Source organism: Pongo pygmaeus, chromosome 10 (assembly GCF_028885625.2).
Source record: "Pongo pygmaeus isolate AG05252 chromosome 10, NHGRI_mPonPyg2-v2.0_pri, whole genome shotgun sequence".
Lineage (NCBI taxonomy): Eukaryota > Metazoa > Chordata > Mammalia > Primates > Hominidae > Pongo > Pongo pygmaeus.
Genome location: NC_072383.2, coordinates 120,089,154 through 120,110,049, shown reverse-complemented (window position 1 = coordinate 120,110,049; position 20,896 = coordinate 120,089,154). Strand labels below are relative to the sequence as shown.

General features: G+C 42.5%; 1 protein-coding gene across 6 annotated transcripts in view; it reads left to right on the top strand.

The window, feature by feature from the left end:
• Positions 1-20,896, top strand: part of ANAPC5 (anaphase promoting complex subunit 5) — a 44,044-nt gene that overhangs the window by 9,313 nt on the left and 13,835 nt on the right. For 3 of the 6 annotated variants that reach the window (XM_054443912.2, XM_054443915.2, XM_063647129.1), the window contains 7 exons: positions 1,090-1,156; positions 5,767-5,868; positions 7,398-7,588; positions 11,694-11,775; positions 12,464-12,553; positions 14,673-14,815; positions 15,917-16,052. In XM_054443912.2, the coding sequence (XP_054299887.1) occupies positions 1,090-1,156; positions 5,767-5,868; positions 7,398-7,588; positions 11,694-11,775; positions 12,464-12,553; positions 14,673-14,815; positions 15,917-16,052 (811 nt within the window). Of the gene's footprint in view, positions 1-1,089; positions 1,157-5,766; positions 5,869-7,397; positions 7,589-11,693; positions 11,776-12,463; positions 12,554-14,633; positions 14,816-15,916; positions 16,053-20,896 lie in introns of all 6 variants that reach the window. The other 3 variants (XM_054443911.2, XM_054443914.2, XM_054443913.2) reach the window with 1 other exon arrangement.

Below are 20,896 nucleotides of genomic sequence, written 5' to 3'. Positions count from 1 at the left end.
ATTCAGACTTTTCTTATTTGGGTTGGTTTTCTCTTAAATTAACTTGATTAATTTAGGTCTAACTCCATCTTTTTGTTTTTATCTTATTCTAAGAAGTCATTTATGTATAATCCAATATATTTTCTATAAAGGTATATGGTTTCAGAAAATCGTGCATGTTTGGTAAACTGAATTTCATCATGAAAATTGAAGAAATGTATTCTTTAAATTTAAATCTAACTAATGATTATAATTCTTTGTCTAAAAAGAAATTACTTTGTTAGAGAACCTTTTTATTTTATAGGATGTACTTACATATATTTCTTAGTTCTTTTTTAAAGGAAAATTTCAATTTTTTTCTTTTTGTGATCTTTTCTTTTTGAGATGGAGTCTTGCTCTGCCGCTAGGCTGGAGTGCAGGTGTGATCTCGGCTCACTGCAACCTCCGCCTCCCGGGTTCAAACAATTTTCCTGCCTCAGCCTCCTGAGTAGCTGGGACTACAGGCACTCACCACCACGCCTGGCTAATTTTTTGTATTTTAGTAGAGACAGGTTTTCACCATGTTGGTCAGGATGGTCTTGATCTCTTGACCTTGTGATCCACCTGCCTTGGCCTCCCAAAGTGCTGGGATTACAGGCATGAGCCACCGCGCTTGGCCTCCTTGATGTTTTCTTCTAAGAGTTTTAAATTTTTTTAATTTAAAAATGTATCATTTATTTTTTATTACTAGCAGATGGAAGGAAGATCTTCTAAGAGTTTTACAGTTTTTGGCCTCACATTGAGGTCTTTGAGTCCTTGTGAGTTAATTTTTGAGTATGGTATTAGATAAGGATCCACCTTCATGCTTTTGCATGTGGATGTGCAGTTTTCCCAGCATCATTGGTGGGAAAGGCTGTCCTTTCCCTGTCAAATGGTCTTGGCATGCATGCCAGGGCTTCTTTCTGGGCTCTGTGCCTTGATCTCAACATCACTTTTTAAGTTTTTCTTTCCTAGTTCTGAGGAGAGAATTAAATTTTTTGAACTGTTTCGATACAAGAATCCATTTGATTTTATAAATGTTATCATTTTCACTTTTGTGTAATTCTTTTTTTGTTTTTTTATTTTTTCCAGAGAAGAGGAGGTATCTTGCAGTGGGCCTCTGTCCCAAAAACAAGCAGAATTTTTTCTTTCTCAACAGGTATGTGAATTCTGTAATTTATCATGAACTTCTCTTCGAGTCCTGGGATGTGTCTAGTCCTGTGATGTGTGTCGTGGCATAGGCCCATTATGTGCATAGGTTTGTTGGTCAGTCTGTGTCAGCCTTTAGTCTTGGTCCCCTCTGCCTCACTAACGAAGCACTTGTAGCTCTGTGCCCCTTCCTATTTTGTGTGTGATTTTATTTTTCTGTTAAAGTTATAATCCAGGTTTCATTTAGTAATGGTATGTGACTAACAGCCTAAAACCCTGTGATTTAACCCTTCTCTCAACATTTTATTATAGACATTTGCAAACATAAAGAGAGCCTGAAAAGCAGTGTATGGTAATTACCCATACCTATTACCTTGATTCTACAATTAATATTTTTGTTCTATTTATTACTTATCTAACCACTCTCTATCTGGCCACCATTTCATCTTATTTTTTGATATATATTTCCAGTTGCAGATATTAATACACTTTGCTCCAAACACTTCTCTCTTTTTTTGTTGTTTTTGAGACAGAGTCTCACTCTGTTGCCCAGGCTAGAGCATTGCCCAGGCTGGAGTGCAGTGGCACAATCTCGGGTCCCTGCAACCTCTGCCTCCCGGGTTAAAGCTATTCTCATGCATCAGACTCCCAAGTAGCTGGGATTATAGGCGTGCACCACCACACTTAGCTAATTTTTGTATCTTTAGTAGAGATGGGGTTTCACCACGTTGGCCAGGCTGGTCTTGAACTCTCGATCTAAGGTGATCCACCTGCCTTGGCTTCCCAAAGCGCTGGGATTACAGACATGAACCACCGTGCCCCAAACATTTCTTTTTTGTTTCTTTTTTTTGAGATGGAGTCTCACTCTGTCACTGAGGCTGGAGTGCAGTGGCATAATCTCAGCTCACCGCCACCTCTGCCTCCCAAAGTGCTGGGATTACAGGTGTGAGCCACCATGCCCAGCCCAAACATTTCTTATGGATGCTTTTCAGCCATATTTTTTCGTTTTCTTGGAAACATAACCTGAACATTTTTCTGTGTTATTTTCAGCATAGAATTTTTAGTTTTTGCTCTATTTTTCTAGTTTTCCCTAATTTTGTTATGAGCTTTCTGCAGAAAGATGTAATGTTTATATCTAGACAAAAGTGACGGAGGCTGGGCACGGTGGCTCACGCCTGTAATCCCAGCACTTTGGGAGGCTAAGGCAGGTGGATCACAAGGTCAGGTGTTTGAGAGCAGCCTGACCAACATGGTGAAACCCTGTTTCTGCTAAAAAAAAGAAACACACAAAAATTAGCCGGGTGTGGTGACGCCTGTCTGTAATCTCAGCTACTCGGGAGGCTGAGGCAGGAGAATCGCTTGAACCCGGGAGGTGGAGGTTGCGGTGAGCGGAGGTTTCAGTGAGCCAAGATTGCGCTACTGCACTCTGGCCTGGGTGACAAAGTGAGACTCCGTCTCAAAAAAAAAAAAAAAAAATTTACGGAATTACCTCTGCAGATGAATTTCAAACAGATTAGAAAAACCTATCTACATGATTGGTTAACTGTAAGGAAAAAGTACAGCTGGATCCTTCCTTACCTTACCTTGTACCTCAGTATATTACAGATGGATTACAGGGTTAAACGTAAATATTTACAGCTTTAGTTAGGTAATTAGGCTAGAATGAGCTACACATTGTTGGTTTTGTTTTTTTTTTTGAGACGGAGTTTTGCTTTTGTTGCCCAGGCTGGAGTGCGGTGGTGATCTCAGCTCACTGCAACCTCTGCCTCCCGGGTTCAAGCTGTTCTCCTGCCTCAGCCTCCTGAGTAGGTGGGATTAGAGGTGCCTGCCACCACACCTGCCTAATTTTTTGTATTTTTAGTAGAGATGGGGTTTTGCCATGTTGGGCAGGCTGGTCTCAAACACCTGACCTCAGGTGATCTGCCCACCTCGGGGTCCCAAAGTGCTGGGATTACAGGCGTGAGCCACTGCGCCTGGCCAGAGCTTTCTAACATAAAAGCTGTGGAGTACTTCAGAGGCTGAGGCAGGAGAATCGCTTGAACCTGGGAAGCGAGGTTGCAGTGAGCCGAGATCACACCACTGCACTCCAGCCTGGGCCACAAGAACGACACTCCATCTGGGAAAAAAAAAAAAAAAAAACTGTGGAAGAAAACATGTAGGAGAAGATAATTTGATTTTCAGAATGAAAATTGAAAGCATCTCTATGTCAGGACTTGTTTTAACATAAGTAACAGGCAAACAGGATGGGTGTGTTGGCTCACGCCTGTAATCCCAGCAATTTGGAAGGCCAAGGTGGGTGGATCATTTGAGGTCAGGAGTTCGAGACCAGCCTGACCAACATGGTGAAACCCTGTCTCTATTAAAACACAAAAATTAGCTGATGTGGTGGCGTGTGCCTGTAGTCCCAGCTACTTGGGAGGCTGAAGCAGAAGAATCGCTTGAACCCATGAGGCGGAGTTTGCGGTGAGCCAAGATTTCGCCACTGCACTTCAGCCTGGGCGATAGAGCAAGACTCCTTCTCAAAAAGAAATTAAATTAAAATTAAAAAATTAAAAGGCAAATAACAAAGGTGTTCTTGGGCTCCAATACTATGGGAAAAAGTATTTACAATAAATATGACAGTGAAAGTTTAGATTTTGGTTTTGGTTTAGAAATCATATTTTCAGGCTGGACACAGTGGCTCATGCCTATAATCCCAGCACTTTGGGAGGCAGAGGCAGGTGGATCACCTGAGGTCAGGAGTTTGAGACCAGCCTGGCCAACATGGAGAAGCACTGTCTCTACTGAAAATACAAAAAATTAGCCAGATGTGATGGTGGATGCTTGTAATCCCAGCTACTTGGGATGTTGAGGCAGGAGAATCGCTTGAACCTGAGAGGTGGAGGTTGCAGTGAGCCAAGATTGTTCCACTGCACTCCAGCCTTGGCGACAGAGCAAGACTCTGTCTCAAAAAAAAAAAAAAAAGAAAAAAAAAAGAAATCATATTTGACGATGAGACAAAGTTTACAATATAAAATGAAAAGAACAGGAAATAAAGTTACATATCATATTCTGATTTTGTTAAAAGTATAATGTGTATAGGTACGTTATATAAATTTGGAATACACCCTGTATTATAAACATATATTGTGATTTTGTTAAAAATATAATGTGTATACACAATATATGTTTACAATACAGAGTATATTGTAAATTTATATAATGTGTATACACACATATTTTTAACAAAATCAGAATATGATATGTAACATATATACACACATACAGAACAAAGACTAGGATAATATACACTAAAGTATTACTAGTGTTATTTCTGGGTAGTGAGATTGCAGAAGATTTTTGTTTTCTTCTGTAGGTTTTCCATATTTTTGGAATAATTTTTCCCCATACCATACCTACATAATAATTTTTTTTTTTTTTTTTTGAGACTGAGTCTTGCCCTGTCACCCAGGCTGGAGTGCAGTGGCGTGATTTTGGCTCACTGTAACCTCTGCCTCCCAGGTTCAAGTGATTCTCCTCCCTCAGCCTCCCGAGTAGCTAGGATTACAAGTGTGTGCCACCACACCCAGCTAATGTTTTGTATCTTTAGTAGAGACAGGGTTTCACTATGTTGGCCAGGCTGGTCTCCAACTCCTGACCTCATGATCTGCCCACCTCGGCCTCCCAAAGTGCTGGGAGTACAAGTGTGAGCCACCACGCCTGGCCAATAATTTTCTATAATGACATAAATTAACAATGGAATTAGAAATTATTTTTACTTTAAAAAAATATTTTTTAAAGAAATTATTATTTTTAAATAGAGATGAGGTCTCAGTATATTGCCCAGGTTGTTCTTGAACTCCTGGGCTCAAGCAATACTCCTGCCTCAGCCTCTGCCTCCCAAAGTGTTGGGATTACAGGTATCAACCACCACACCCTGCCCTTAGAAATTACTTTACTTATAGAAAAACTCATCTAGGGAAAATTGGAGTTAAGTGTCTATAACCCATTTAAATGTAAACATTTAATTTGTAGCTAACTTTCTACATATTTTATATAATTGTTGCTGATATCATCCATATGAAACAAATAAGTAGGGCTGGGGCAAGGCACCTGGCTCCCATAAGGCCCCATACAGACACTGGAAATGCAAGAAGCAAACATGTTACCTGCCTGGAAGGAGCTTACAGTCTGGGGTGGGGTCAGATTGGTAATTTTACTATAGTTTGATAGTGCTACAGGAAGGGTAAGTGCAGAGGGCTTATGGGAGCATGGAGGGGCTTATAGGATCTCACCTTCATCTAGAAGGTGACAGAAGCAGGTGGCCCAGAGGATAAGCTAGGCGTGGGCGTCGGTTTGCTCACCTTTGGGTAGTATATGGCTGGGGAGCGATGGGTGGGAGGCTTGGTGTTTCTGGAAGAGGAAATAGTGTTGTATATGGTCAAGAGGAGAGTATGTGGCAGGGTCCACCTTCAGTGTTACCTAGAGTGAGGGAAGGCCAGCCAAGGCTGGCGAGATGAGGGGCCAGAGCCTGAAGGGGCCCCTGTAGAAAAGAAAATAATCAGGTGATACTAGTTAGTATATCTTTTAATATGTTTATTGACCCTTTCTTTCTACTGAGTTACCATTTTTAAATTTCAGGCTTCTTTGCTAAAGAATGATGAGACTAAGGCCCTCACTCCAGCTTCCTTGCAGAAGGAATTAAACAATTTGTTGAAATTTAATCCTGATTTTGCTGAAGCGGTAAGTCTTTCCCAGAATTTGTTCCTGTGTTGGAAAGGAATGACAAGGCTACTTTTTTTGTTCGTTTGTTTTTGGAAACAGTCTTACTCTGTTGCCAGGCTGGAGTGCAGTGGCACGATCTTGCCTCACTGCAACCTCCGATTCCCTGGTTCGAGTGATTCTCCTGCCTCAGCCTCCCGAGTAGCTGGGATTCAGGCACGTGCCACCACGCCCAGCTAATTTTTGTATTTTTAGTAGAGATGGGGTTTCACCATGTTGGCCAGGATGGTCTTGATCTCCTGACCTCATGATCTGCCCGCCTCGGCCTCCCAAAGTGTTGGGATTACAGGCGTGAGCCACTGCGCCTGGCCAAGGCTACTTTTTATATTGAGTAGCTGTGCAAATGAGAATCAGCCCATTGGCCCAGGTTCTTGAAGGAAATCATGTTCTTGGTAGGCAAACAACTCGGTATAGGTTGCAAAGCTCCTCCCTCCCTCCCCGGGCCATAGGCGATTTCTTCTAACTGTTGATGTTCTCTTTCAGTCATCATCTCCCTGATGTTGTAAAGTTTGGACTGGAGATAATATACTAGACTAATGCAAAAAACAGTGTTTGTTTGTTTGTTTTGGAGACTGAGCTTCGCTCTTGTTGCCCAGGCTAGAGTGCAGTGGTGCGATATTGGCTCACTGCAACCTCAGCCTCTCGAGTAGCTGGGACTACAGGCACGCGCCACCATGCTCAGCTAATTTTTTGTATTCTTAGTAGAGACGGGGTTTCACCATGTTGGCCAGGCTGGTCTCAAACTCCTGACCTCAGGTGATCCACCCTCCTCGGCCTCCCAAAGTGCTGGGATTACAGGCATGAGCCATCGCGCCCAGCCTAAATGACAGTTTTGAGGCTGAAAAACTCTTTTCCTTTCTCTTCTTTTGCAGTGTTTATTTTTAAAGTTCTAATAATTCCATTCCTTAATGGATTTTTTACTCGGAAAATTTTCTTAAATAGTATTTGGATTTTCCATCTGACTTTGCGTGTAGAAATATATCTATTTTGCTTCCTAGTAACTGAGATCTGCCTGTTAGGGAAGTTTCAGTGATTAAAAAATAAATGAAAATAATTAACTTAGTAAACTAGTAAGTCTCAGTGTGTTTTAACTTGTACATTAAAAAACTTAATTTTATAATTTGTATATGAATTCAGGTTTTAGAATCTTCAGTTCTCAACTCTCAGTTTTCCTCAGTATTTGAACTAGGTAAGGCCCAGTATTCTCATCTATCACTCATGTAACCAGTGGCATAGTGGAGTATATTTGAGATAAAACTGACACAAATACTAATGGAACTCCCATTTTTAATTTGTGGACTCCCTCTAGGGGGAATGTGTCTTGAAGCTGTTTTATTCTGCCTCTAGGGAGAAGATTAAGCTAAACTGTGACCATCTTATTAGAAGGGTATGGGATACACTAGTGTTTGTAGCCAGTGGAACTCTCTGCAGTTGTCTTACACCAGAGATATTTACAGCATTTAAAATACATTGATTATTTCTTGTTTTAGCATTATCTCAGCTACTTAAACAACCTCCGTGTCCAAGATGTTTTCAGTTCAACACACAGTCTCCTCCATTATTTTGATCGTCTGATTCTTACCGGAGCCGAAAGCAAAAGTAATGGGGAAGAGGGCTATGGCCGGAGCTTGAGATACGCCGCTCTGAATCTTGCCGCCCTGCACTGCCGCTTCGGTCACTAGTAAGTTTATAGACTTTCGTCCTTGCACAAATTGAAGAAACTGATGACAATAAAAAATCTGCTATTTGGCCGGGTGCAGTGGCTCACATCTATAATCCCAGCACTTTGGGAGGCCAAGGCGGGTGGATCACATGAGGTCAGAAGTTCAAGACCAGCCTGGCCAACATGGTGAAACCCCATCTCTACTAAAAATACAAAAATTAGCCAGGTGTGGTGGCAGGCGCCTGTAGTCCCAGCTACTCAGGAGGCTGAGGCAGGAGAATCGCTTGAACCCGGGAGATGGAGGTTGCAGTGAGCCGGGAGCACGCCATTGCACTCCAGCCTGGGCAACAAGAGTGAAACTCCGTCTCAAAAAAAAAGAAAAAAAATAAAGATTTGCTATTTTGTGGAGAAAAGAAAAGGGAAAAGAAATGGAAGAAATGAATTCTCAAATGTTAATTGTGATGCATTTTTAAAAAATGTATTTTTTAAAAAGAAGATAGGAAAGAAGCTCATCCACCTGGACTAGTCAGTAGCTTCCATAGAGGGAACCTTTTTGGCACTGGAACAGAGTTAATGAAAACCTTCTGCCTAAATAGTCTGCCCCCTAGTGTCACTATGTAACATTGCCGTCTTAGTGCCTAGCCTCTTTCATAACTTCTAAGAACAACAGGGCGTTCAGTGAAAAGGAAATTAGGTCATTAGGCCAGAGAGTCCCTAAAGGATTTTTTGGAGGTAAAAATGGGGATGCAGAAGCTATTTTTAGTATTTCAAAAAGCCAGAAGGCAGTTGTACCTTTACTGGATGAAAGACTACATAGGCTTACTAAAAGTCACGTTTGCTTTCAGGTAGAATTCAGGCTGCTCAGTCTGGTGACACTGGTTTATACTGTTGCCTCAGTATGCCTTTGTTTTTAATGAATAGAAATAGGAAAATCGATTAATTATTTTTTAGTAAATAGAATTAAAGAGATAAAACAACTTTCAAAATATGGAGGCTATCTTGGAAATAATGAAATAATGTACATAATGGTGAAAGGTGGGAAATTACTAATTCAAAGATCCCTTCACCCCCTACCTGCCCTGTGGCTTTTTACCAGTTGAGAGAAGTGTGGTCTTTGCTACAGGCATCCTTCTATACAGACTATAGCGTGTAGTAATGGGAGCAGAGTGTTCACAGTTCAATAATGGAGACTTCTATCCCTTTCTCTGTGTGTCAGGCGGCACCTAGGGAATTCTTTTTATTTCTGGTTGTCAGGTTTTTGTTTTTGTTTTTAAGAGACAAGGTCTCACTCAGTCACCCAGGCTCGAGTGCAGTGGTATGATCATAGCTAACTGTAACCTCAAACTCATGGGCTCAAGCAAGCAGTCCATCTCAGCCTCCTAGCTGTGACTACAGGCATGCACCACAATGCCCAGCTAATTTTTTAAAAAATTATTTTTTTTAGAGGTAGGATCTTGCTTTGTTACCCAGGCTGGTCTCAAACTCCTGGCTTCAAGCAATCCTCCCACCTTGGTCTTCCAAAGTGCTGGGATTACAAGCATGAGCCACTGGGCCCACCCAGTTGTGAGGTTTTAAAAGGGATGTAGACAAGCTGAAGCTTGTGTGGGGGACAGTCTCAGGGTGTTGAGACATTCAAAGCCATATCATATAAGTAATGTGGGAGGGATGTGAGACATGTTTAGCCTGGAAAAAAATGACTTATCCAAGCATGTGTTTGACATCTTCATGTAGTGAAAAGTCATGTGAAAAGAGCTTAGATTGATTGAGGGTATGGCTACGGGAGAAGATTGAGAGCTGGTAAGTAAGTGTAGGTTAAAGGACAAAATATTTCTGCTCATTATAAGGAAACAGTTTCCCCTTATTGAACCCTCTGAGGAAGGTGTCAGTGGAGTGCTGAGGCCTAGACTGAAGGTGTTATTAAGGGTATTCAAACATCAGATTGATGGTTGTACCCAAAAATGTTTAAGGCTCCTCAAAACTCCATGATTTTTGCAACATTCCATGATATCTTGTAATAACTAACTTCTTTTGGTCTTCCCATATTTAATAACCTCTTGATCAGAGCCTTTCTTTTTTTTATGTACTCAAAAATAATAGAAATGCCATTTTTAAGATTTACCAATAACTTACTTAACTTAGTAAGGAACTGCTTCCCCCGGGGGTTAGACATTTGTACACAGCCTTCTGGATACAAATAATCTTTATTTAATTAATTAATTTATTTGTTTTTTGAGATGGAGTCTTGCTCTGTTGCCCAGGCTGGAGTACAGCGGCTCTATCTCGACTCACTGCCATCTCGCCACCTGGGTTCAAGTAAAAAATTCTCCTGTCTCAGCTTCCTGAGTAGCTGGGACTACAGGTGCATGCCACCATGCCCAGCTAATTTTTGTATTTTTAGTAGAGATGGGGTTTCACCATATTGGTCAGGATGGTCTCGAACTCCTGACCTCAGGTGATCCACCTGCCTCGGCCTCCCAAAGTGCTGGGATTACAGGCATGAGCCACTGCGCCCGGCCACAAATAATATTTTGATGAACAAAATTTCTTCTTTTTATTTTTAAAAATATAGAGACAAGGTTTCGCTATGTTGCCCAGGTTGTTCTTGAACGCCTGGTCTCAAGTGATCCTCCCACCTTGGCCTCCCAAAGTGCTGGGATTATAGGCATAAGCTACTGTACCCATCTCAGAATTTGTCTATGTTTACAATATTATGAATGGGTAGACAGCTAATTGCACAGAATATAAACGAGGAGAGGTAGATTTTTATTAATGTGTACATTTTCCTTAATTCCTGATTTACTCAGGCCCAGGCTTCTTTGTTTCTGGTCCTGGATCTATGGGGCTGTGTAAATCTTTGTCACTTAGCTAAAAGGATTTCTTGAAAATCCTTGTAGTTGTTTATTGAGCATTTACTGTGTACTAGGCACTATTATAGGTACTAGGGATACAGCAGTGAAAAAGAAAAAAAAAAAAAACCCTGTTATAGAGCTTATTCAGGGGAAATAGGGAATAAACAATGCTAAGCATAGTTGTAATATCTCAGATAGTCATAAACCAGGATAAGAGGTTAGAAAGTGAAGGTGAAGTGCTCTTGTTTTCCTGAATAACACTCTTACTCCAGATACATGCATAGGTCACTCAACTCCTTCAATTTGTAAATCTCTGTTTAAATAGAAAGGTAGCAGATCAGCCCGCCTTGATCTCTGCCAACTTAATATTTAAACAGAGATTTAAAGGAAAAAATGTTACAGAAGTGGGAATCCTCAAAATACTTTCTAAAACTAGCTTTGGGCTGGGCACCATAGCTCATGCCTATAATCCCAGCACTTTGGGAGGCCAAAGAAGGAGGATCGCTTGAGGCCAGGAGTTGGAGACCAGCCTGGGGAACACAGTGAGACTTTATCTCCTTAAAAAAATTAGCTGGGCATGGTGGTATGAGCCTGTAGTCCCAGTTACTTGGGAGGCTGAGGCGGGAGGATTGCCTGAGGCCAGGAGTTTACCAGCCTGGGGAACATAGTGAGACTCTATATCTATTTTTTAAAAAATTAGCCGACCAAGCATGGTGGTGAGTGCCTTAGTCCCAGCTACTCAGGAGGCTGAGGTCCATCGCTTGAGTCCAGGAATTCAAGGCTGCAGTGAGCTAGGATTGTGCCACCGTACTCCAACCTGGGTGACAGAGGGAGACCCTGTCTCTAAAAAACAAACAAACAAAAAAGTGATTTTGAAAAAATGATAAAAGTAACAAATGCACATAGTAAGAAAAAAGGTCAAATATTGTAGGAGGGAATGCCATGAAAAGTAAAATATTATGTCCTCTCCTTGCCCTTCCCCTCAGCAGTGGACCTTTAAAATAAACATCTTAGGAGCAGAGATAAAAAAAGCCTTTGTTTTATGCCCTTTTCGTAGCAATTCCCCTTAGAAGAGACATGTCCTATATTTCCACTGTCAGTGTTTTCTGCTGCTAGGGTTGGGGCATGCCTCTGAGAGAATAAGCCCAGAAATAGTTACAGCTTCCAACCCAGAGACCTGCATTTGGATGACTGTGTACAGATAACTTCCTGCTATGGTTGCTTATGCATGTTTGTGATTATTAATGGGATATTAATGTTTAGTCTGTCATTAGTCAACAGGCAGAGCTCGCCCTGCAGGAGGCAATTAGGATTGCCCAGGAGTCCAACGATCACGTGTGTCTCCAGCACTGTTTGGTGAGGCCATCCTCTGGTCTTGGGAGTTTTGTTCACGGGTTGAATTGGCCTTCACAAGGCCCCATTTGAATTGGGTTGTTTTGCAGTTGGAGCAGAGATCTTCAGCAGCAAAAGGAAACAAGTTAGGTGGCCGTGGGAATTCAGAAAGGGCAACCTATCTTTACTTATCTTTCTTAATTCATGACATCTGTTTTGCTTTTGGCATTATATATATATATATCTGGTCTACAAAGTTTAATGCAACTTGCCATGAAAGAAGAGAAAACTTTATCACATTTAGCACTGGCATTAACAAAAGGTGTGTGCTACACTTAGTAACTGGGTGAGATGTTGTCCTGTAATAGCAAAATCGCCAAGCGCAAGTGGAACACAGAAGCTACTTGACAAGCACCTGAGAGTCTTATTTCTCAATTAAAGGCCATATAGGAGCTTCATGCTTTTTTTCTGAAACACCTGCCACTCAGTGGCTGTCAGGTGAAGCAGAACAATGACTCATTTATTTCAGCCTGGTTTTAATGATGTTGATATGTTTGACAGGTCTCATTGAGATTCTTGATATTTCTTGAAAGAGTATTTGAGAGGATTCATTTTATCTCTTTTAAATTCTTTCTTGTGACCACATTGATGTTTCACTAGAACATCAGCCATTGCCAGTGTTATGATATATTTTGATGATTTCTCTTGCCAGAGCTGGCTTTATGTGCTGGGGCAGAAGAGATCCGATAGCTATGTTCTGCTGGAGCATTCTGTGAAGAAGGCAGTACATTTTGGGTTACCGGTAAGGCTCATCTTTCTGTGAGATTGTTTCCATAAATGGTCGAGCCTTTGTCTCTTTTTCTGCCCACCTCTGTCATTAACCAGCGATAGATTTAGAATGGGTTTCAAAGTGTGGTTTTATTCTTGGCAGTTTCATATGACTTTAATTATTAATCAGACCACTAAATTCTGTGTGGTAGGTTTCTCTCTGTTCCCTGTATCCTAATAACATCTGTGGAAATTCCCTTTACCAATTTGATAAGAGATCGTTGTTTAGTTTATTGAGCAACATTAATTTAGCACATAGTCACTTAGAAAAATTTTAGCAAAGGCTTATTTTTAAACCAGGGATTGGTGAACTTTCCAGCCCTTGGGCCAAATCTGGCTTTCTGCCTACTTAGGGGCTTCAGGCTGAGTGGATTTTACATTTTTAAGTGATTGCAGAAAAAAAAAATCAACAACAGAGAAGAAATATGTGACAGAAACCAAGTGTGGCCTGAAAAATCGAAATTATTTATTCTCTGGCCCTTTATAGAACAAGTTTGCTGATCCTTGTTTTAAACAATAAACAAAGCCAGGAACCAGTAAACCTGACAGGCAGATTTGTCCTTTCTCGTTTTGAGTGATAGGGAAGGCCGTGAATTATAGTCCTCAATGACATACACAGAGGGGCATTGAAAAGGCTTATCTGGCTGGGCGTGGTGGCTCACACCTGTAATCCCAGCACTTTGGGAGGCCGAGGTAGGTGGATCACCTGAGGTCAGGAGTTCGAGACTAGCCTGGCCAACATGGTGAAACCCTCTCTCTACTAAAAATACAAAATTAGCTGGGTGTGGTGGGACATGCCTGTGATCCCACCTACTTAGGAGGCTGAGGCAGGAGAATCGCTTGAACCTGGGAGGTGGAGATTGCAGTGAGCCGAGATTGTGCCATTGCACTCCAGCCTGGACAACAAGAATGAAATTCCATCTCAAAAAAAAAAGGAAGCACAAGCTTGGAGAGCCTTATTCTCTCTCAGAAACACCTATTGAAAACTAGACCATAGGCAGTGGGACTGCTTAAGCATTCTGTCTTGTGAAGTTTGTGACAGACTTCCGTAAAATGCAAAGTGATTACATGTAGTAATTTAATGTATACACTTTAAAATCGGCCTGGCGCGGTGGCTCACGCCTGTAATCCCAGCACTTTGGGAGGCCGAGGCGGGTGGATCATGAGGTCAGGAGTTTTGAGACCAGCCTGACCAGTATGGTGAAAGCTCGTCTCTACTAAAAATACAAAAATTAGCCGGGCGTGGTGGCGGACGCCTGTAGTCCCAGCTACTCTGGAGGCTGAGGCAGAAGAATTGCTTGAACCTGGGAGGCGGAGGTTGCAGTGAGCCAAGATTGCGGCACTGCACTCCAGCCTGGGTGACAGAGCAAGACTCCGTCTCAAAAACAACCCTAAAACCAAAAAACAAATGTGTAGCTTGTGCATTGATTCACACCTGGGAAAGAAACTCACACGTACAGAATTGATTATAATGACAGAGTGGCTCCTTGAAGTAATTGTAGGCTTAACTACAATTTTTGCCATGAATTTAAGCTGGCATTTTTTAGTTGAGCTTTCATCCTTGAAGATGACACCAAAAGTTAATGACAAGATAATTTTGTTGCTCATGATAGGCATCCTTTTTTGATCTCCTATTACATATGTGCGCAGCACTGTTTGCCATCTATTATTTCATTGTAATCCTTACGATAATTCTTTATGATAGGTTTGATGCCCATTTTACAGATGAGGAAGCTGAGGCTTAGCTAAGAAGCTAAGTGACTGGCCCTAAGTCACACAGTAAGTAGCAGAGGCAGTGTTTAAGTCCAGGTCCATCTAATGCTAAAGCCCTGCTGGCTCTTCCCCGTGTACCCTCTGCCTCTCTCCCAGACCCAGTTTTTCAGGAACACATCTCGTATGGATCAGGGTTAAGGCCAGGTTATAGGTACTTTCCTTTTAAATAGTGCTGTCACTGTGCATGTGCTGAAATGTGAAATCCACCACATTTCTGAAGAGCAAAACAAATTCTGTCATGTAATCTCTATCTTGGGTCGTGGGTATATCTGTCCCCTTAGTACCTCGCCTCCCTGGGAATACAGTCCCTTGTTCAACAGAGAGCTTTTGCTGGGAAGACGGCAAACAAGCTGATGGATGCCCTAAAGGACTCTGACCTCCTGCACTGGAAACACAGCCTGTCAGAGCTCATCGATATCAGCATCGCACAGAAAACGGCCATCTGGAGGCTGTATGGCCGCAGGTAGGTCTCCCAAGGCCCTGGGGGTGTGATTTCTTTAGAGAGAAGCAGAAGCAGGAGCTAGCAAGCTGGTTCTGTGAAAGGCCATACATACAAGATTTACCTGCCTTGGATAGATGTTGTTCCTGCAGGGGATTAGACAAAATGTTTTATAGTCTAAAACATTTTGTATTTTGTACAGACTGAAGTTTTTTCCCATGCATGTTCCTTCTTACTCCTCCCAACCACTTTGTGAGGTAATGAATGGATGGGTGATCTCCATGCTGGGAGAGTAAACCAAGGTTCACACATCTGATCTACCCGAGATCGCAAACGCAGTTAACAAGTGACAGAGAAAGGACTCAAACCCACGTCATCTGACTCCAAGCACTGGGCTCCTCTGCTCTGTGACAGGAACCTTTCTTCCTGTTTATAGGAGGCATGATCCATGGTTGCTCTAGTTGAGTGTCCCCGAACCCCAAAGCTACTGTGTAAAGAAAGTTGCTTTTCTATTAACTGAGGTGTTTTCTGTGGAATATTTTCAGCTTCTTGTGTACTTTCACATTTAGCCACTTTTAGCCTGGAAGTAAACTTTGTTGCCGCATTTTAATCCTGGAGTTCTGTCGCTACCTCACCCCTCACTTAGACAGTCTGTTTCTAGGAATTCAGTAATGAAAGGAAGTGCCTTTTTTACCAGTCTTGTTTTTGTATTTCAGATAATTTTTTGGCACGGTGTGCTCTGAAACAGCTGCAGACACTGGCCACTGCTTACATTGCCAGAGCAGCCTGTGCCAGGATGGCATCGGGTCTGAATTCACCCGTGAAAACTAATTAACATACTATGACTGCAGGGAACATGGGGTGGGGGCGGGGGGATCTGGGAGCGCGCACTCCCAGCTGTGCCCTAACCACTACGTGTCTCCTCGCGCTGCACATCCAGGATGCTTTTCTGCTTTTCTTATCCTGAGGGCAAGGTTGCTGGCACTGGGAGGCAGCTGCTCCCAAGAAAGCCAGAGCCTGTGAGGTGTTTGACTTTACACCTCCACTCAAGATAGCTGATGGGCATGGCCAAAGCGCAGCCAGGTCTGCTGCTGAAAGGAAATCCTGTTCCCTCTCCCCACCCAGCACCATGGCACTGCAACAGGCCCAGATGTTGCTGAGCATGAACAGCCTGGAGGCGGTGAATGCGGGCGTGCAGCAGAACAACACGGAGTCCTTTGCTGTCGCACTCTGCCACCTCGCAGAGCTACACGCGGAGCAGGTAGGCAGGTAGCTGGGCCCACGTGCTTCTGGGGCAATGGAGGCTCTACCATTTCTTTCCTCTAGTGCTTGAGGAAAGCACTGGACACGTGTTGGACAGGTCTGCTCGACACTGTGGCTGAAGAGTGAAATCCCACCAGTGGAAGGGGACCAAGCGTGGAGTCTGCAAAGTTGATTGAATTTGGGGTCTTTTTTTGGCATCCGTGAAGGGAATTCTAAGAGGTCAGCCAGTTTCATGTAACTAAGGAGATAAATAGGATTCTTTGACATTTAAGGTAGTGGAGGTTTGTGTGTTTTAGGAGAGAGGAGAATATAATAGAAGTATAGATGAGATCATAATAACTAATGTTGGTTGTAAATTTGTTCTGTGCCAGTCCCTGTGCCTATTTTATGGGTACTGTCTCATAGAATCCACTTCATGGGCTCAGGTTTGTTGTTATCCCTATTCCACAGAACTAAAGACTGAGGTCCTGGGAGCTAAATCCTGTATTGAACACCAGTAAATGTCAGAAGCAGGTCTCCAACCAAAACCTGGTTGACTCCAAAGAAGAGCAGTGGGAATGGGACACAATCTTGATGACTTACAGCCCAAGTAATTTGACGAGATTCTCTTTATAAGGGATCAATTAAAGTATCTCTTCTGCTACTGTAGGCTTTATCTTCCCTTTATTCAAAATATCTTCTTTCATGGGAAAGAGTCAGGGAAAGCTATTTTATCTAAAGCCCTCCATCTCAGTAAACACTGCTGTGGCAATCCAGATGTTTCCTTGATCATATTTTTCTCTTCCTCTTTGTGATACCTGTTACTGTTAGATTGCATTATAACACTCAACATTCCCTAATTGCAGCCTAAAGATTTTTGGGTTGTTTCCACTCCTTTCAGAAGTCTAGACATACTTCCCTATAGCAAACATGTTCGCATTTCCCAGTCTCTTACATGGCTGTGTAAACTGAGGGGTGGATGGGCCCTGACTGATGGGTTCCACGGCGCCTTTGCCAGCTGGTTTCTTCCCATGTCTGGGAAGCACCGCGCATGTTTTCTGAGGTCGAAAGGGCTAGCTGGTTGCCTTCTCCTGGGAATGTTGCAGGTCTGTCTCTCACTTGTTTCTTCCCTCTTCGTGGCACTGGCACCTCCTTAACATCACTTGTCTTACTTTCCTGGTGCCTTGGATAGGAGAAGCATCTGGTAATGAATGAGTCGGTGAACATATTGAAGTATTTAGTTTTTTTTGAGATGGAGTCTCGCTCTGTCGCCCAGTCTGGAGTGCAGTGGCACGATCTCAGCTCACTGCAACCTCTGCCTCTGGGGTTCAAGCAATTCTTGTTTCTCAGCCTCCCAAATAGCTGGGACTATAGGTGTACACCACCATGTCCAGCTTATTTTTGTATTTTTAGTAGAGATGAGGTTTCACCATGTTGGCCAGGATAGTCTCGAACTCCTGGCCTCAGGTGATCCGCCTGCCTCAGCCTCCCAAAGTGCTAGGATTATAGATGTGAGCCACCGTGCCCGGCGAAATTATTTTTTTTTACTATTAGAATAGAAAACTACTTTTCAAAAACCTTAGTCTTGGTTCAATTCTTTTTTTTTTTAATTTTTAATTTTAAATATATTTTTATTTTAATTTTATTTTTTTGAGAGGGAGTCTCACTCTGTCACCCAGGCTGGAGTGCAATGGTGTGATCTCAGCTCACTGCAACCTCTACCTCCTGGGTTCAAGCGATTCTCCTACCTCAACCTCCCAAGTAGCTGGGATTACAGGCGTGTGCCACTACTCCCAGCTAATTTTTGTGTTTTTTGTAGAGATGGGGTCTTACCATGTTGGCCAAGCTGGTCTCAAACTCCTGACCTCAAATGATCCAGCCGCCTTGGCCTCCCAGAGTGTTGGGATTATAGGCGTTAGCCACTGCGCCCAGCCAATTTTTAATTTTTTTTGAGACAGGATCTCGCTCTATCACCAGGGCTGGAATGTAGTGGTGCAATCACAGCAAACTGCAGCCTCAACCTTCCGGGCTCAAGTGATGCTCCCACCTCAGCCTCCTGAGTAGCTGAGACCACAGGAGCGTGCTACCACACAGCTAATTAAAATATGTTTTTGTAGAGATGGAATCTCACTATATTGCCCAGGCTAGTCTCAAACTTCTGGGCTCAAGCAGTCCTCCCACTTCAGTGTCACAGTGTTGGGATTACCACACCCAGCGTATTTTTTATTTTTTTAAGAGATGGGGTCTCACTGTTGCCCAGGATGGAGTGCGGTGGCACGATCATAGCTCACTGCAGCCTTGAACTCCACCTCAACCTGCCTAGTAGCTGGGACTGCAGGTGCACACCACCTCACCCAGCTAATTATTTTAATTCTTGTTTCTTAGAGATGGAATCTTTCTATGTTGTGTTGCCCAGGCTGGTCTTGAACTCCTGGCCTCAAGTGATCTTCCTGCCTTGGCCTCCCAAAGTGTTGGAATTACAGGTGTGAGTCACAGTGCCTTGTGGCTCAATTCTTTAGCCTTGTAACTTTGTTCAAGGCCATTTGTTAGAATTTGGTGTCTTTTTTTTCTGGGAGTAAGACCCTAAAAAGTAACCATGCTCTTTGGGTCTATATTAATAATGCCATCTTCATCTCCCTTTCACCTCTGGGCTTGTGTGAAAAACCTACTGACCCAATCATTGTTTGGCTTCAACAGCCAGGGTGTGTTAGGAAGCCCCTTTTAGTACACAACTAGAAGGTAGCTGCCTTTTTTTTTTAAGTCAGTCCTTTACCCCTTTCTTCATCTTGCCTTAGATCTTTCTAGTTTTAGAACATCAACCATGTGGATATATATACTTACTGGGCTAATGACTGTCACATTTTTAATTAGACAAGTTAGACTCATACTTGTGAAATTAATTTTGGCCAGCTGCAGAGAAGGCAGCTTTATCATGAGTCTGCAGTTACTCTTTTCTTTCTTTTGTATCTGCTTCTGAAACTTTCCTCCAAGTAAATTGGATGGTGCACTTTGTTTTGTGGTATGAGAGTGATTAGGGTTTCGGTAAGCCTATAAATAAGTTATGGGGCTCAGAACTGCTTTCTGAGCTTCCTCTTGCAACCCAGAGGAGGTAGAGTGAATTCTTTTTCTAATATAACCATTCTCCTTTGCTCTTTCTGTGTAATTCTAGCTCATCTTATATATCACTCCTCTCTCAGTCTCAGGATTGCAGGCCATGATGGGAATATTTCTGGGGGATACTGCAGGATATATATCCCCATTCCCGACTCCCTGTGGCCAGTTAAAATCACAGGAATAATGATCTTTTATTGTAATTCTATGTAATTTCTGCTTATTCACTTCAAATAAAAGTCCACTTGTGGCCTGAGCTTCTATGTAGACAAAAAGTACATTACCCCTTGAAAGGATTGAGACAAATTGAAAAGATTTCAGGATCAATAAGATAAACCTCCCAGCTGGGCGCTGTTTATCTTTATACTTGTAATCCCAGAACTTTGGGAGGCTGAAGCAGGCAGATCACTTGAGCTCAGGAGTTTGAGACCAGCCTATGCAACATGGTGAAACCCTGTCTCTACAAAATATACAAAAATTAGCTGGGTGTGGTGTGTGGTGGCATACGCCTGTAGTTCCAGCTTCTAGGGAGGCTGAGGTGGGAGGATTGCTTGAGCCTAGGAGGCAGAGGTTGCAATGAGCTGAGATTGCACCACTACACTCCAGCCTGGGCAGTAGAGCAAAACCTTGTCTCAAAAAAAAAGATAAACATCCTGACAATATAAGAGTATAAAAAAGTCATGAATGTACATTCACAGAAAAAGCATGGCCCAAAAACATGAAAACATTTCAATCTAGTCATTGAAATTAAATTTAAAGCAGTTAAGGTACTACTTTCACCAATTATATAAGCAAAGTTACTTCAATATTAGAGGAAGAAAAGCACATAGAGTTCTGGTATGAAAGTACTTGGTACATTTCTATAGGGTAATTTAGTAATATATCTCAAAGAACTTAAAAGTGCCTGTCATTTCTACTTCTAAGGTTTTTTGTTTGTTTGTTTGTTTGTTTGTTTGTTTTTGTTTTTGAGATGGAGTTTCGCTCTGGGGCCAAGGCTGGAGTGCAGTGGCGTGATCTCAGCTCACTGCAACCTCTGCCTCCTGGGTTCAAGCGATTCTCCTGCCTTTGCCTCCTGAGTAGCTGGGATTACAGGTGCCTGCCACCGCGCCCGGCTTATTTTTTTGTACTTTTAGTCAAGACGGGGTTTCACCATGTTGGCCAGGCTGGTCTCAAACTCCTGGCCTCAAGTGATCTGCCCTCCTTGGCCTCCCAGAGTGCTGGGATTACAGGCGTGAGCTGCCGCACCCAGCCTGCTTCTAAGGTTTTATGCTAAGGAAATAATTGGACAAGTATGCAAAGCTCTATGCACCAAGATATTCATTGTAGCATTTTTAAAATGGAAAATATTAGAAATAACCAAAATACCAAAAACCAGATTATTTTCATGTACCATAATTGATTTTCCCGATAAAATACTATGATGATATAGATTTGTATTTATTGACATTGAAAGATTTATTCATTCAACAAATATTCATTGGATGCCTACCATGTGGTAAACAGTGTTATAAGTAATTTATAAAAATATATGTAAGCCGGGCACGGTGGCTCATGCCTGTAATCCCAGCACTTTGGGAGGCTGAGGTGGGCAGATCACCTGAGGTCAGGAGTTGGAGACCAGACTGGCCAACATAGTGAAACCCTGTCTCTACTAAAAATACAAAAATTAGCTGGGTGTGGTGGTGTGTGCCTGTAATCCCAGCTACTTGGGAGGCTGAGGCGGGAGAATTGCTTGAACCTGGGAGGTGGAGG